Here is a 15,866-nt window from a genome sequence, read left to right on the forward strand (position 1 = left end):
GGGGACGTTTCAGAGACCCAGGACTGCACCCCCTAGAGCCCTGGCTCGGGCGATTCCGGGGATCCCCTGGCCCCAGGCCTGTAACCCCCCAACACAGAGACCATCAACATTCACAGTTCACACCCCTTAAAACGCCCCTCCCCGGGCTGCTACCGCAACCAGCGCCGGGCACCTGCCTGGACACCTCTGAGCCCAGCTCCTCGGCTGGTCGGCCCCTCTCCTCCAGGGAGCCCCCTGCGCCCCCCAACTCTGGGACAGGGGAGCACTGGAGAGCTGGGGGAGCTCTAAGCCCTATGGCGATGGGGCCGCCGGGGCCCAGCTGGGGGGACCTTGCTGGAGTGGGTGTGGGGGGGAAACGCAGCATTGGGTGCGGGGGCTCAGTTTGACCCGAAACCAGCAGAGCACGTCAGCACACGCGGCTTCTCACATAATCCAGGGGGTCGCTCACCAGCTCGTAGCTCGGCACGTTTGCAGGATCGGGGCCTCTAGCCCCTTAGTGACCTAGCTGCGTCCCCCTCCCCCGCCGTTCTCAGCCCCTGGGATCTCCTTCCAGCTCCTCCCGCTGCCGGACACGGACCTGGCCGGGCGTTTCCCCTCGGGCCCAGAGGGTAGAACATGGTGTCTGGTGCTGGGCCGAAGGGGGACTCCCCAGTACATTAATTAACGCTTAATAAATACATCACAATTAAATACATGACAGAGCGAAGAAGCTGCCATGACAGACTTTCCTTCACGCGAAGCTCTGGCGAAAGAAGAGAGACCCACCGGGAGTAACGGGAGGGGGGATCCCGGGGAGGCCAGAGGGGCTGGTAGGGGGCGCGGACAGAGAACAAGCCTAGAGGCAGAGTGGCTGCAGGGTTGACCCCTGTGGGAGATGGCAAAGCGTGTCCAGAGATGGATTTCACACCCCTTGGCCGTAGAGATGATATAAGGCCGACTAACGACCAAGTGAGAGAAGACATTGCTGTGAAATATTCAATCCTTCACCCAGCGAAAGAGGTAGACTCGCAAAACAGCACCAACACTCACAGCAAAACTTCCGAATCATCTGCAGACTTGGAAGAACCCAGAAAAGACCCTGAACCACCGACCGTGGGCGAGCGTGGCAAGTGACAGGACGTCTTCTGTCTGGGTGTCCTTTTGTGAGCTTGACAACAAGTGCGTTTACCACGTGTCGCTCCCAGGGTCAAATGACCAGAAAAGAAGGGTGCCGTGTCTTGCCCAAGACATCAGAGGCTGCTCTGATGTGAAAGATCTGCCGTGGATTCAGTTTTCGGATTCAAAAGCAGCTTTTCAACTTCTGCAGCTCGGGCTGAAGCACCAGAGTGTTGCTTGCAGCAAGCGGGATCCTCACTCCCGTAGAAGTCGCAGCGTATCCACTCTTCAAAGGCTAAAGACGGAAGATCGTGAAGCTCCTGCTGTAACCCGAGTCAGTGAAGTGGCGCTCTGTGGTCTGGCTGGCTCAGAAAGACGTTCCAAGACGCGCAATGAGGGTGATAGATTGAAAGAGAGTGGAAATATTCACACTTCTCTACTGATTCTAGGCAAATGCCTCCATGCACTCAAGAACAGTCAACAGCCAAAGCTGCCGCTGCACGTACCATTTCGGGACACTCGCTTCCTTCAAGGCTTTTTCAGGGGAAGAGGAAAGCTTTATAGGATGGTAAACATCAGCCAGTGTGCTGCTGCGTGTGACAAACGCTCAATGTGCTCAAGCTCTCAGCAGTTTCCCCAAAAATTTGTGTTCAAGACTCTTCTAACGCTCCCCAAGAGCGGCCAGTTGTCCAGAAGTCTGCAAGAGACGCGTCTCTCCTAAATAACGCTGACAGGAAAATGCAGGCAGCAAGAAAAAGAGCCCCTGTACTTTGGGACAGGAGCCTGGAAGATGTGATAGAAGACGATGAGCATTTAACTGTGGATAACAATGACACACATGAAGAGCATGATCTGGCAAAAGAGATGGCAAATGAGGAGGAGGAAAAGAAAGTAATTCTTGGAAAAGAAGAGTATCTGAGACTACTAACTCTAATAGAAGACTTGGAAAGCAAGCTGATCAATGAAAGCAAAGATAAATTAATCTTGGAATTAAAAATTCATGAAGAAGGCACACAAGAATTTACTCCGTATTTTGCTCAACGGGAAACAGTTTTCAAGCAATGCCTTTCTCAGGATCAAGAGTTGCTGGAAGAAGATTCTGAACAACGCTTGGAAATCTATGAGGATTTGGTAAATGAATGTGCCAAAAACCTGGATGAAGAACAGGAGATGAAGAATTCCCACTGTAATGAAAGAGCTGGAATGCTGGAAGGAGGCGAGAATGGAGATCCCGAAAAGTGTACTGCTCTTGAGGGTATTATTGATTCTCTGCAAGATGATGTCACTGATATTAAGAAGCAGGCAGAAGGAGGTTGCAGGTATATTGGATCCCGAGAAGACCCACAGGAAGCGACTGCTTGGCTTGAAGAAAAACTGGGGAAAGTTACCGTTGAACTAACTAAAACCAAAGAAGAGCTGACATGGAGAACTGACGAGCTTGAAATGCAGGTGATTAAATAAAGTGAATCTGCCCGACAACTTGAAGAAGCTACTGAGAAAATGACGACAGTGAATAACCGGATTCAAGAGCTAATGCAGATGGTGGAGCAAAAAGAGGATGTTATCAGTAGGCTACAGGACTTAATATCCCATTGAGAAGCTACAGTAAAAGACTATGACAACCCTGGAACTGCTATTGAAAGACAAACGGCAAAGGAGACCAGCAATGGGACAATAGAAGGACTCAGTCTGGTGGAAATGTGAAGCACGTGTTCCTCTGAGGAGAAGAAAGCCAGCAATGTGAAATGCTACATGGAAGTCACTGGTTATTTTCCTTGTCTTGGGTGTTGCCTCTAAATTCTTAAAATAAAATAAAGTAAATAAACTAACTGCTTTTAGAAAAAACAAACCATCTCCCCCGTGGGTGGAGACACTGATCACTGTCACTGCAGGAGGGAACAATAGAGTGGGATGCCCAGAAGAAGGAATGACTTGAGGACAATGTCCTGAAGGGTCCCTTACCCTTGCAGAGCTTTCCTAGCTCCGACACTCACATTTCCGCGTCGGATGGGTTCGCCCACAGAAATAAAAGTCTGCACCTCTTCCACGTGCCTTTGGACCAATGGCAAAAACCAGCTACAATTCAAGGGACTTTTAAAACTGCCTCTGAAACTGAGTTAACAAAATAAATGAACAACCGGAAAAGACACTTGGCAAGTGAACAGGGATGCATGGACGTCTTTGCAAAGCAGGTGTGCGGTTTCTTACGGGAAGGGAAGAGCAGCTAGATTTCCTCGCCCCGGGGAAATGAAATCCCCAAACAGAGAATGGCTGTGGCTGTGATGATGCTGACGACTGGGGCTTGCTCACCTGTGGCTCCCCCTCCCCGCGCTGTGCAGGCACCAGGCAGATCTGAGTCTGCAAGCAGGCGCCCTGCCTCAGGGGCAGCTCCCACTGGGCATGGGGGCCAATGGGCTGGGGGGGAGGGGGAAAGCAAAGGGGGAGTGTGACGAAGTGGGGGAGTTTCCTGTTTTTCCTTGTTTCCTGTGGGGGATTTTCTTGGTTTTGTCAATGGGTTGCATGCAGAGGGGGTGGGACTCAGTTTCCCTCGGTGCTACGGGTTTAAGGAGGTGATGGGAGAGGGAGTTTGTTGTTACAGAGGACCAGGGAGGGAACTTGGGACCCCAACCACTGGCGTGGAGAATGGAGACCCCAGCAACTGGTGATCGTTGACTGGTGACCCGGAGGCCCAGCTCAGGAGGCCCAGCCGGGTCTGGCCAGCGGGACGACAATGGGCTGCGAAGAGAGGAGAGGAGGCCCAGGCGACTCTGTTTACCTGGAGAGGAGACAATGGATGGGGGGGAGGGGCTTGGGGCCGGTGAGATCAGATGCCCAGCTGGGAAGCAGGGGGGCTCGGAGCTGAAGAGAGGGAGCAGGCAGGTCCCCCCTGGATGCAGGGGAGACTGGGATGTGCTGGGCTGAGGGAGGCCAGGCCTGAGGCCCTGAGAGTGTCCTGTGCTGGGTTCAGACAGTCAATAAACCCTCCTGTTTTACGCTGGCGGAGAGTCGCTCCGGTCTAGAGAACAGGGGGGCATCATCCCCTTCGGGGGGTGGAGGCCCCGGGGGTCCAGAGCGAGGGGACTCCCTGAGGGGGCCCACGGCAGAGACAGGGGTGCTGAGGCTCAGAGCGGTGCAGCTCCAGAAGATGGAGGGGCTTAACCCCGAGAGAGAGTGGACCCCCGGGAGAAGGGCTGTCTCACTGAATGGGGCACCCCCCACGGACTGCACGGGGCCAAGAGTGGGCACGATCTGTGAGTCCGTGACAGTGAGATGGTAGGGAGCAGGGGGGAGGGGAGCTGTCTCTGGAGGCACAAAGGGGGGGGCTCTCTGGAGAGGAGTGACGGGGGCACAGGGGTCGGTGGGGGTTTCTCGGGGGGGGCGGAGGGTTGTGTGGGTCTCTGTGGGGCGGGGGGGAGTGATGGATGGAGCTAGCTGCAGCCCAGATCTGCTCTGTGGTGGGGGGAGTTGCTATAGCCCCCCCCCAGGAAGCCCCCTCTGTAGTCGGTATTTAATGCCAACCCCAGGGTGCCCATCGCTGCTCCCCCGGCCTCCATCTGTCTGTCCCAACCCCCACCCCGTCTGTGTCTGTCTGACAGTGACCGACACCTGCTGCTCCGCGGGCTGAGGGGCTGCCTGCGGCTCCCCCCCCACCGTGCCCGACTCCGGGGGCGGGGCCCGGCAGCTCTGGCCCCGCCCCCCGCAGCTCCCACTGGCCGCGGTTCCCGGCCTTGGTTCCCCATGGGCTGGAAGCCGGGTCAGCGCCGTGGGCGTGGAGCCGCCCCGTGGGAAAATGTCACTGGTCCACAGAGCTCAAGGTGTTTCCCACGGACACATGGCCGCCCCGTGAGGGTGGGGGCAGGGAGTGGGGAGGGCGGGGGGGGGGTGGGGAAGGGGGCAGGCAGCAGGGTAAGTAACCAAGCCAGGCAGGGGGACGACGCGCTGAGCGAGGGATGGTGGGGGACAGCCAAGGGGGAGGGATAGGCGGGTAGTGGGGAGGGGAGAGACGGAGGGAGCAAAAGGCAAATGGAATTAAAGCAGCTGGAGATCAATGCAGGAGAAGCAGCAGAGCAAAGAACCACAGAAGCAGAGATGCCGGACAAGAGGCTGCGCACCAGAACGCCCTGGAACTGAGACCGATAGAGGCTGATAAGGAAATCGAGGCCCAGAAGCTCGCCATGGAGCAGAAGGAAAGAGAGAGGAAGCATGAACTGGACTTGATAGAGGAGCGGAACCAGCGCCCCATAGAGACACACCACGGGGTCCCACCGCTCCAAAAAGCCACCAATGGGAGCGGTTGTGTCCTGCATACAGCGAGACAGGGGACATTGCTGAATATTTCATCACCTTGAGAGGCTGTATGTGCTCCATGAGATTCCTGAAGACCAAAAGATGCCCATGTTGGTTGCAAAGTTGTCTGGGAAAGCTCTGGACAGATTCAGTAAGATGCCTATTGGTGATGCTGCAGATTATGGTAAATTCAAGGAAATGGTTTTAAAACACTTTCACACTTGAAGCAGATTGAGTAAAATTCAGAAGCCTAAAGAGAGGGGCTGGAATGAGTAATGTGGCCTGTGGAAGCAGATGAGAGATGTGATGGGCAAGGGGGAAAAGGTGTTAGAAGCGCTGCAGAAATGGCTGATCATGTTGCTCAGGAGCATTTCCTGAGTGTGTGTAATGACGATGTAAAACAGCGTTTATGGGATAAAAAGGTGAAAACTGTCGATGAACTGGCTACTCTAGCTGACCAGTTTGAGCAATCCCAAGCATCTATTAGAAATAAATCACAGGCGGAGGGGGTTAAGTTTGGTAAACTTGTTTTTGTTTTCTCTAAACCCAGGGTGTGAAAATCATAACCGGGGGCAGAAGGCTGTGCATATTCCTCTCCACACTGAGGGAGGGGGTGAATTTCATGAGCTTATGCTGTACCCATCTCTGTGCAGTGCAAGACGGTATAATTTGGGGTTTATCCTCTAGAGGGGGGTGTGCACTTGAGTACCGGGCAGTTCCTTAGCTGAGCCTTCCCATGCAGAGCTGATCTCAGCATCTGTGTGAAGCTGCAGCTGGGGGTGTCCCTACCTGTGTGTGTGCTGGTAACGTGCAGGCTGAAGCCGGGGGGGCTTGGCAGGCTGCAGAGCAGTACGGTGTAAAGGGAGCCCTCGCTGGTGAGTCAGGTGGGCTCAGTGGTGCCCTACTTCCAAGTGGCACCATGGGGCGGGGGGGAACCATCACAGGGGTCTCCCAGCAGGTGCCAGTGAAGCGGTGCAAGGAAGCGCTGGGTTGGGGGCTCAGTGCCGTGTTTGGGGTGGGGGGATCTGCCTTTCGCGTCACAGTGACCCCAGCCTGGGGGACGTCACCGCAGCACCCAGACAGGCCAGCATCTCTCTGCAGCCGCTCGCCCTGCGGGGTTCAGTCCCGGGGGACCCTGGCCCATGAGTCCTGCCCTTCTGCAGGGCTCCCGGCCATGGGACGATCTCAAAGCTCTTCAGGGACCATCCCTCAGCCCCAGAGCCCCCACCACCACGGCAGGAGGAGACTGGCCATATATCACACAAGGGGAAACAGGCTGTGACGAAGTGGGACTGTTCTTAATGTTTCCTCTGAATAGTGTGGGGGTGCCTCAGTTTCCCCTAGGCAGTTCTTAAGTATCTAGGGGGTGGGGTAAGGGTGTATGATCATTGCAGAGCCCTAGAGGGCATGTGTGTGCAGGGGTCTGGACACAGAGAATGGCCGACACCCTGTTTCCTGGCAACTAATGGCCTGGGCCCTTCCCCCCCTGCAAGGTGAGAGCTGAAGGGTTGGAGAACAAAGGAATCAGGTGACCACCTGGCCCGGGAAAGGAACAAAGCCCAGAGGAGGAGGGGCTGGAGGGGGTTTTCAGTTTGGGGCTGGCTGGGACATGGAGTGAAGTGCAGACGTGGTTATCTGGCTCACTGCCCCCCAGAATGGACCCAGCTGAGGGGTCCCGTTCTCTGCACCTGCAAGCTCTGTTTTAGACCATGTTCCTGTCGTCTAATAAACCTTCTGTTTTACTGGCTGGCTGAGAGTCACGTCTGACTGCGAAGTTGGGGTGCAGGACCCTCTGGCTTCCCCAGGAGCCCCGCCTGAGCGGACTCGCTGGGGGAAGCACACGGAGAGGCAGAGGATGCTGAATGCTCCGAGGTCAGACCCAGGAAGGTGGAAGCTGTGTGAGCTGTGTGTCCTGAAGACAGTCTGCTCACAGAAAGGCGACTACCCCAGAGTCCTGACTGGCTTCATGGGGAGCAGTTCCAGAGCATCGCCCAGGGACTCCGTGACACAGGCATAGGGTGCATCACAACTCGCAGCAAGTCCGTGTCAGCAACGGGAATCGACCCCCCGAATCCTGACTCCCAGTTCTCCCCCACTAGCCCCCACTCCCCGCCCACAGCCGGGACAGAACCCAGGAGTCCTGGCCCCTTCCTTAGCCCTTCTACTGAACGCCCTTAACTCCCGCTATAACCCGGGGCCCCTGGACCAACTGCGGCTGGGCTGGGCTAACACAGGCTGCCGCGGACATGGCCCAGACTGACCAGATTTAAAATCATGATAAAAAACGTCCCCAAAACCCATTTTATGGCTGTTCGCAAAGCTGCAGGGCGAGATCGGGGGCGGCCAGGCTGTGGACACACACGGGGCGGAGACTATACAGGGACTGGGCCTTTCCCACACCGACCCCGCGCTGGGCCCTTGGACCCGGGGGAGCCGCACACGGGTGCCATGGGGCCTTTAGCCGGGCACTGGGGCTGCCCCACCCCCAGCCATGGGCCTGATCCCATCCCACAGGGACCCCATTGACCGGGAATGGCCGAATCTAGCCCAAAGCCTTCTGGGTAATGGCTGGAGGGGCTTTACCTGGGGTGACTGACAGCAGCCTCTGGCCAACAGGGGCCGGGCTCGGGGCCCAATCCAGCTCCCACTGGAGTCAAGAGAAACCTTCCCCACGATGGCAATGGGGTTTGGATCAGCCCCGTGGGCCCTGCTGCCCCTGACGAGGGGCGATCCCCATTCCCAGCCCCATGGGGCAGCAGCCCTCTCCCTGGATAGGTGCCCCCTCCCAAGCCCAGCAGCGGGGTGGGTGAGGGAAGTCCGAGGGGCCGGCTCCCCGGTGAGTCTCTAGCGGGTTGGCTTGTCCCGGTTACGGGGTCGGGGTACAGCAGCTGGCACCAACGGGCACGGAGCAGGGACCCTGCGGGTAGCGGGGGGGCAGTACGAGTGGGTCTCACGAAGGCACCTGGGGGATTCAGGGGCCCGGCTCCTCCCCGCGTTTATCTGAAAGGCAAAGAGGGTCAGTTACCAGGAGCTCTGGGCCCCAACACGAAGCTGGCAGGGATCGGGGCCACTTCCCAGCACTGCCTGGGAGTTTCCCTGTGACACAGGGGGTGCTGGCTGGGAGGAGCACAGCGGGTGCGGGGAGTCTCCCCAGTGGGTGCTGGATGGGCTATGGGGCTGTGGCTGGCTGGGGGACACACAACAGGTGGGGGTCTCCCCGGGGAGTGCTGTGTGGGCCCAGGGGCTGCGGGTGCAGCGGGTGCCCTCCCCGGGCAGCGGCTACTCACAAGGGGCCCCGCGGGTTGCGGGCGGCGTTCATCTTCATGCCCTTGATGATGAGGATGGTGCCCACGATGATGCCGATGATGCCCACGGCCAGGCCCAGGGCGCACATCAGGGTCTCGGTGGTCTCGGGGACGGGGGTGGGCACCTGGACTTCTGGAGAGAGGAGGAGAGGGACAGGGCACAGAGTGAGGGGGGCTGTTCCCAACCTTCCCTCCCAGAGCTGGGATAGAACCAGGTGTCCTGGCTCCCAGCCCCCCTGCTCTGACCCACTAGCCCCCACTCCCCTCCCAGAGCCAGGACAGAACCCAGGCATCCTGGCTCCCAGCCCTGGGCCCACGGGGTTCCCGGGCATCCCAGCCTTACCCCAGTGCTTCGTGAAGGGCTCGGGCAGCCCCCAGTGCTCCACCCGGCAGTCGTAGAAGTCGCCCTGGCTGGGGAGGAAGGGCAGGTAGGAGAACTTGCGGAAGGAGTTGTCCTGGCGGGGGTAGAAGTCGGTCTCGTAGACGCCCCCCTTCACCTCCTGCCCGTTCTTCAGCCACGTCATGCTGAGCACGGGTGGGGAGAACTTGTCCACGAAGCAGATCAGGAAGTTGGGCTCGCCCAGCTCCACGGGGTCTTCGGGGAACACAGTCACCTCAGGGGGCACTGGGGAGACAGGGGTGAGTGGGTCCCATTGCCTGCCCCTGAGCCAGCCAGTCCCAGCCCTGGGACCAGACTGGAGCCAGCACCCCTGTCATAAATATCAAGGGAAGGGTAAACCCCTTTTAAAATCCCTCCTGGCCAGAGGAAAAATCCTCTCACCTGTAAAGGGTTAAGAAGCTAAAGGTAACCTCGCTGGCACCTGACCAAAATGACCAATGAGGAGACAAGATACTTTCAAAAGCTGGGAGGAGGGAGAGAAACAAAGGGTCTCTGTCTGTCTGTCTGCTGCTTGTGCCAGGGACAGAACAGGAATGGAGTCTTAGAACTTTTAGTAAGTAATCTAGCTAGGTATCAGAGTAACAGCCGTGTTAGTCTGTATTCGCAAAAAGAAAAGGAGGACTTGTGGCACCTTAGAGACTAACCAATTTATTTGAGCATGAGCTTTCGTGAGCTACAGCTCACTTCATCGGATGCACCCGATGCATCTGAGGAAGTGAGCTGTTATGCATCCAAGGAAGTGAGCTGTAGCTCACGAAAGCTCATGCTCAAATAAATTGGTTAGTCTCTAAGGTGCCACAAGTCCTCCTTTTCTTCTAGCTAGGTATGTGTTAGATTATGATTTCTTTAAATGGCTGAGAAAAGAACTGTGCTGAATAGAATGACTATCCCTGTCTGTGTGTCTTTTTTGTAACTTAAGGTTTTGCCTAGAGGGATTCTCTATGTTTTGAATCTAGTTACCCTGTAAGGTATCTACCATCCTGATTTTACAGAGGTGATTCCTTTACTTCTATTAAAAGTCTTCTTGTAAGAAAACTGAATGTTTTTTCATTGTTTTAAGATCCAAGGGTTTGGGTCTGTGGACACCTATGCAAATTGGTGAGGATTTTTACCAAACCTTCCCCAGGAAGTGGGGTGCAAGGGTTGGGAGGATTTTGGGGGGAAAGACGTGTCCAAACTACGTTTCCCAGTAAACCCAGTTAAAGTTTGGTGGTGGCAATGGAAATTCCAAGGGCAAAGGGTAAAATTAATTTGTACCTTGGACAAGTTTTAACCTAAGCTGGTAAAAATAAGCTTAGGAGGTTTTCATGCAGGTCCCCACATCTGTACCCTAGAGTTCAGAGTGGGGGAGGAACCTTGACAACCCCCTAGAGGGGAAAGGCCCCGTGCCCCATTCCCTGCCCCCCTGAGCCAGCCAGTCCCTGGTGCTCACGCTCCAGCTCAGGGGTCTCTCCCCAGGACTGTGGGGGCGTCACCGGGGCCGTCCCAGCTCCCTGCCCTGACGGCTCATGGGGCACCAGGGGCCGGCGAGAGAATCCCTCAGGGGCAGGGCCTGGGGCTGGGCACGGGCAAGGAACAGCCCTTGGCAAAGAGATGCCCTGGGCCACCAGCCTGGAGGGTGTGAACTGCCCGGGGCCCCTGCCCTGCACAGCCCTGGCCCAGCTGACTGGCTCCCTGGAGCCCTCCAGGGGCTGTGGGGGGAGCTGGGAGGAGACTCTCAATCTCTGGTGGGGTCTGGTATCAGGCCCGGGTGGGTGTGCGAGGAGGGGAAGGTAGGGGAGAGATGGGAGGGGTCTCTGCTCAGGAAGGTGGGGAGAAGGATCCGGGGAAGCGGGTGTGATGAAGTGGGACTGTTCTTAATGTTTCCTCTGAATAGTGTGGGGATGCCTCAGTTTCCCCTAGGCAGTTCTTAAGTATCTAGGGGGTGGGGTAAGGGTGTATGATCATTGCAGAGCCCTAGAGGGCAGGTGTGTGCAGGAGTCTGGACACAGAGAATGGCCGACACCCTGTTTCCTGGCAACTGATGGCCTGGGCCCTTCTCCCCCTGCAAGGTGAGAGCTGAAGGGTTGGAGAACAAAGGAATCAGGTGACCACCTGGCCTGGGAAAGGAACAAAGCCCAGAGGAGGAGGGGCTGGAGGGGGTTTTCAGTTTGGGGCTGACTGGGACATGGAGTGAAGGGCAGACGTGGTTGTCTGGCTCACTGCCCCCCAAAATGGACCCAGCTGAGGGGTCCCGTTCTCTGCACCTGCAAGCTCTGTTTTAGACCATGTTCCTGTCGTCTAATAAACCTTCTGTTTTACTGTCTGGCTGAGAGTCACGTCTGACTGCGAAGTTGGGGGGCAGGACCCTCTGGCTTCCCCAGGACCTCGCCTGAGCGGACTCGCTGGGGGGAAGCGTACGGAGGGGCAGAGGATGCTGAATGCTCCGAGGTCAGACCCAGGAAGGTGGAAGCTGTGTGAGCTGTGTGTCCTGCAGACAGGCTGCTCACAGAAAGGCGACTGCCCCAGAGTCCTGACTGGCTTCATGGGGAGCAGTTCCAGAGCATCGCCCAGGGACTCCGTGACAGCGGGGAAGGGGCCAGGCCTCTGGCAGGGAAGGTGGTGGGAGGGCTCAGGCCCCTGGTGGGGAAGGTGCCCCCCCGTTACCGTTCTGGGCCCGCGTGCGGTTCGACCTCTGGATCATGATCTCCATGTTCTTCTTCAGCACGGCGATGTTGCCCAGGGCGCCCTGCGCCTCGAAGCTGGTGAACTTGCCGAAGTCGGGCAGGCGCCAGACGGTCTCCTTCCTCTCCAGGTCCACGTGGAAGATCTCGTCCTGGTCGAACTCGAACATGAACTCCCCGGCCTCACGCTGGGCCGGGTCCGTGCGCTGGTAGAAGGCCACCTGGGAGAGCATGTTCTCCGCTGCGGGGAGACGGGCGTCAGCACCGGCCACCTGGGGGGCTGATCCCCCGCCCGGGGGAGGGGGTCTCAGCGCTTCCCCCAACAGCGCAGCCCCCCAGCTCCCGGGCTGTGACATTCACACAAACGCTCCCCGGTGTCGGGGGGGGGCAGGTGCGTGCAGCACGGCGCCCCCCAGCATCGCTGGGGGCAATGGGGCCAGCACTGACTGCGAGGGGAGAGCGCCCCTGCCCCAGTTCCCCCAGCACAAGCCCCCTAGGGCTGCCCCGGTGCAAAGACTGAGAGAGCAGAGACCCCCTGTGATGAAGTGGGACTGTTCTTAATGTTTCCTCGGAATAGTGTGGGGGTGCCTCAGTTTCCCCTAGGCAGTTCTTAAGTAGCTAGGGGGTGGGTGTCACGGAGTGTGCGGGAGTCCAGGCCCTGCACCCCTCTTCCTGGGATTCACTGAGACTCTCAGCCAGCCAGTAAAACAGAAGGTTTATTGGACAACAGGAACACCCAGGACCCCTCAGTCAAGTCCTTCTGGGGGAGCAGGGAGCTTAGACCCCAGCCCTGGGGTTCCCTGTGTTCCTCCACCCAGCCCCAAACTGAAAACTAAACCCCCCCAGCAGGTTCCCTGCTGCACTCCCCGTCCACATTCCTGGGCAGAGGTGTTACCTCCCCCCCCCCCCCCTCAGGTGACAGGCTCTCAGGTCTCCCCTCCAAAGGGCACATTCCCAGGTCAACACTCCCCCCTCCCTGCTGCCTCACATCCTCACAGTGGGATAAGGGGGTATGATCATTGCAGAGCCCTAGAAGGCAGGTGTGTGCAGGGGTCTGGACACAGAGAATGGCCGACACCCTGTTTCCTGGCCACTGATGGTGTCTCTGTTTTAGACCATGTTCCTGTCGTCTAATAAACCTTCTGTTTTACTGGCTGGCTGAGAGTCCCGTCTCACTGCGGAGTTGGGGGGGCAGGACCCTCTGGCTTCCCCAGGACCCCGCCTGGGCGGACTCGCTGTGGGAAGCGCACGGAGGGGCAGAGGAGGCTGAATGCTCCGAGGTCAGACCCAGGAAGGTGGAAGCCGGGGGAGCTGTGCGTCCTGCAGACAGGCTGCTCCCCGAGAGGAGACTTCCCCAGAGTCCTGACTGGCTTCGCAGGGAGCAGTTCCAGAGCATCGCCCAGGGACTCCGTGACACCCCCCTACTGACCCCAGCTCAGTTCCCTAGTTTCCATTCACGTCTCCCAGCCAAGCAGTGACCAGACCAAACGCGGCTCAGCTGGCAAGTGGGGACGGGACCCAGCCCAAACCGGCTCCTGGGGGCATTGGGGGCTGGGGCTGCAGTTGCAGGACATTTCATTCTCCTGGCTGTCCATGGGGCTTGTTCTGTGTCCCGCCATAGCCATGACCTGGTTCTCGGGGCGATTTCAATCCCTGGTCCCCGACACTCACCCCCCCCCCCCCCCGGGGCTGGTCACCAGGAGCCTGGGAATTCCCCAGCCAGAGACATTAAAGCTGGCTCAGGGCTGAGGCTGGGATTCCCCAGGGCCCAAGGGACTTCAGCACCCACATCCCAGGGCAGGGGTTCTCAAACTGGGGGTCGGGACTCCTCAGGGTGTCACGAGCTTATTACATGGGGGGTCACAAACTCTCAACCTCCACCCCAAGCTCCATTTTGCCTCTAGCATTTATAATGATGTTAAATATCTAAACAAGCGTTTTTAATCTATAAGGGGGGTTGCACTCAGAAGCTTGCCGTGTGAAAGGGGCCACCCATACAAAAGTTTGAGAGCCACTGTCCTAGGGATCCCAGCTCGCCCGGCAGGATCTCACCCAGCCATCGCAAAGCAGGGAACCCGCCACCACTAGCCAAGGAGAGACAGTGCCCCACAGAGCCCCCGTGGGTCTGAGTCCTGGGGACAGGCCAGTCCAGTCCAGACAATGGGGCCAAGCCAGGGAGCAGGGCCAGGGGCTCCCTGCTCTGCACAGACGCTCTCACTGCTCAGCAGGGTCTGGCCCTGGAGTGACCCTCTGGGGAACGTTCCCCCATCTCCCCTGTGTGGAATGGGGGGCTGCACCCCTAGGGCAGGGCTGTGTCATACCCAAACCACAGCGACTTCCCCCGATCCCTCTGCTGCCCCCGTGCCGGCTTCCCCTCCCCCCTCCCTGACACAGGGGTGAGACCCACCACCCTCCACCCCATCCAGATCAGCCCCCCCCCCCCCCCCCATGGGACGAGACCCTCCTCCCTGCAGCTCCCGCCATGCCCCTCAGCCCCCCATTGTCCCCTCCCTGGAGGTGGGAGTCGGGCACTATGGGGGTCAAGCTACCCCCCCCAGGCCCAGGCGTCACAGCCCCCGCCCGTACCTGTCACCGCCCCGGCGCCCGGCAGGGCCAGCAGGGTGAGCAGGGCCAGCTGGGCCATGGGGACACCCCGTCCTGCGCCCATCTCCTCTCCCCGGACACTGGGCTGGGCGTGGGGCCGGCAGTGCTAGGGGGCCGGAGGGCACGTGTCACACTCTGGGGGGAGGCAGGGCTGGGGGGCAGTGCCCGGCATTGGCCAGGGGAGCCCGCCCCAGGGTCCCGCACCCAATGGCAGAAATCCCTGCGCGAACCAGGCTGTTACCGGGCAGAGCACCAGGGCTGAGCCTCCCCGAGAGGACACGGAGAAATTCAGTGTTCCTGGCTCTCAGGATTGTGTCACGAGTCTCAGGATAATTCTTGTGTTTTCCTAAAGCCCCAGCTCCTGGAGTCACGTGGGTCTGGGACGATTCCAGCCTCGATCTTAGAGACAAAGTGAGTGTCCAGCCCTTGGGGCTGTGGGGAGAGCTTCAAACTGTGACCCCCGGGCACCCGAGGGGCTCAAAGAGCAGAAGGCAAATAAACCCCACAGCTGGTATTCGTACATCGTCGCAGGATTTTAAAGCATTTGGGGCTGACCACACGGCACATTCCCGGCCAGATGCCTGCTCCTGGTGTGGACACGGCGCCTCCAGTGGGGGGTTGTCCCTGATGCGGACACGGCGCCGCTGGGTGGGGTCTCCCCAGACGGCGCTCACGCCCCCCCCAGGCACCCTGCTTTGCAGCACGGCTGGGTGCAGATGGGGGACTTGGCCGGCCCAGCTCTCCACTGAGGGGGGTCACACCCCTGAGCCACAGAGATCTGATGGGACAAGTGTAGACCAGGCCACACACGGGGTTTGGGGCATCATCCATGGAAGACTGGGACACGGGACCATCCCCCATGAGGCCCCAGGCTGGGGACGGACTGGCTGAGGAGGTGGGGACGGGGACATGGGGCCTTTCCCCTCTGCTGGCACCGGCTCCGACCTGTTGTTAGTGACCAAACCCCCTCCCTCCGGGGTCTGTCCTGGGCCCTGTGCGGGTGTGTCAATCCGTGTCCCCTGCCCAAACCCGCTGCCATCCGTCCCCCCACCCCCACCCCGCTAACGCGCTGGGTGTTCACACTGCCCCCGGCAGGAGGGGCCGAGAGGGGCTGGCCTGGGACCCAGGAGCCCTGGGGTCATTCCCAGCCCTGTCACAGACTGTGTGTGACCCTGGGCCAGTCACTGACTTCTCTGGGCCTCCCTCCCCAGCTGGGCATTGGGGATAATGGCCCGGCCCTGCCCCACGGAAGCGGGGGGCAAATGCAGTGGAGAGGGGCTCAGAAACAGGGGGGCCAGAGAAGCCACTTAGGGAGATCGATGGTGGGAGCAGCTGGGAGGCCGAGCTGTGCCTGACCCATGGAGACTGAACGTCTCTAGCAGGGTCCCAGGGGGCAGGGCTCAGGCCCGTGGGGGTGGGGGTGGGGGAAGCTCAGAACTTCTGCCTGTGGGGCCAGCCCCGAACCTTCCACTGGGCCTAAATTTATCCACAACCAGAGACCTCCCCCACAGA

General features: G+C 58.9%; 1 protein-coding gene and 1 pseudogene across 2 annotated transcripts; one reads left to right on the forward strand and one right to left on the reverse strand.

Moving 5' to 3' along the window:
• Positions 1–870: 870 nt before the first annotated feature.
• On the forward strand, positions 871–2,556 carry LOC142069003 (kinesin-like protein KIF20B pseudogene; annotated as a pseudogene).
• A 5,113-nt stretch (positions 2,557–7,669) lies between these two features.
• Positions 7,670–15,349, reverse strand: LOC142068338 (HLA class II histocompatibility antigen, DR alpha chain-like). 2 transcript variants are annotated; one of them, XM_075119653.1, is made up of 5 exons: positions 14,337–14,452; positions 11,734–11,991; positions 9,031–9,312; positions 8,670–8,820; positions 7,670–8,382 (listed from the first exon to the last, which is right to left on the reverse strand). In XM_075119653.1, exons 1-5 carry the CDS (start codon positions 14,416–14,418, stop codon positions 8,379–8,381), a joined length of 777 nt encoding a protein of 258 aa, XP_074975754.1. In that variant the 5' UTR covers positions 14,419–14,452; the 3' UTR covers positions 7,670–8,378. The 2 variants fall into 2 exon arrangements, with proteins under 2 accessions (XP_074975754.1, XP_074975755.1); XM_075119654.1 differs by lacking the exon at positions 7,670–8,382 and having other exon boundaries at positions 8,666–8,820; positions 14,337–15,349.
• Between the last annotated feature and the right edge of the window lie 517 nt (positions 15,350–15,866).

The sequence above is a fragment of the Caretta caretta genome, chromosome 14, assembly GCF_965140235.1.
Source record: "Caretta caretta isolate rCarCar2 chromosome 14, rCarCar1.hap1, whole genome shotgun sequence".
Classification (NCBI taxonomy): domain Eukaryota; kingdom Metazoa; phylum Chordata; order Testudines; family Cheloniidae; genus Caretta; species Caretta caretta.

What these genes read in the sequence shown, in the direction of transcription:
- LOC142068338 (XM_075119653.1), bottom strand. Translation starts at nt 14,418, where the DNA reads ATGGGCGCAGGACGGGGTGTCCCCATGGCCCAGCTGGCCCTGCTCACC. An exon ending in CCGCACGCGGGCCCAGAACG is followed by an intron (nt 9,313 to 11,733) that starts GTAACGGGGGGG and finishes CTGTCTCCCCAG; the next exon opens with TGCCCCCTGAGGTGACTGTG. An exon ending in GCCCTTCACGAAGCACTGGG is followed by an intron (nt 8,821 to 9,030) that starts GTAAGGCTGGGA and finishes TCCTCTCTCCAG; the next exon opens with AAGTCCAGGTGCCCACCCCC.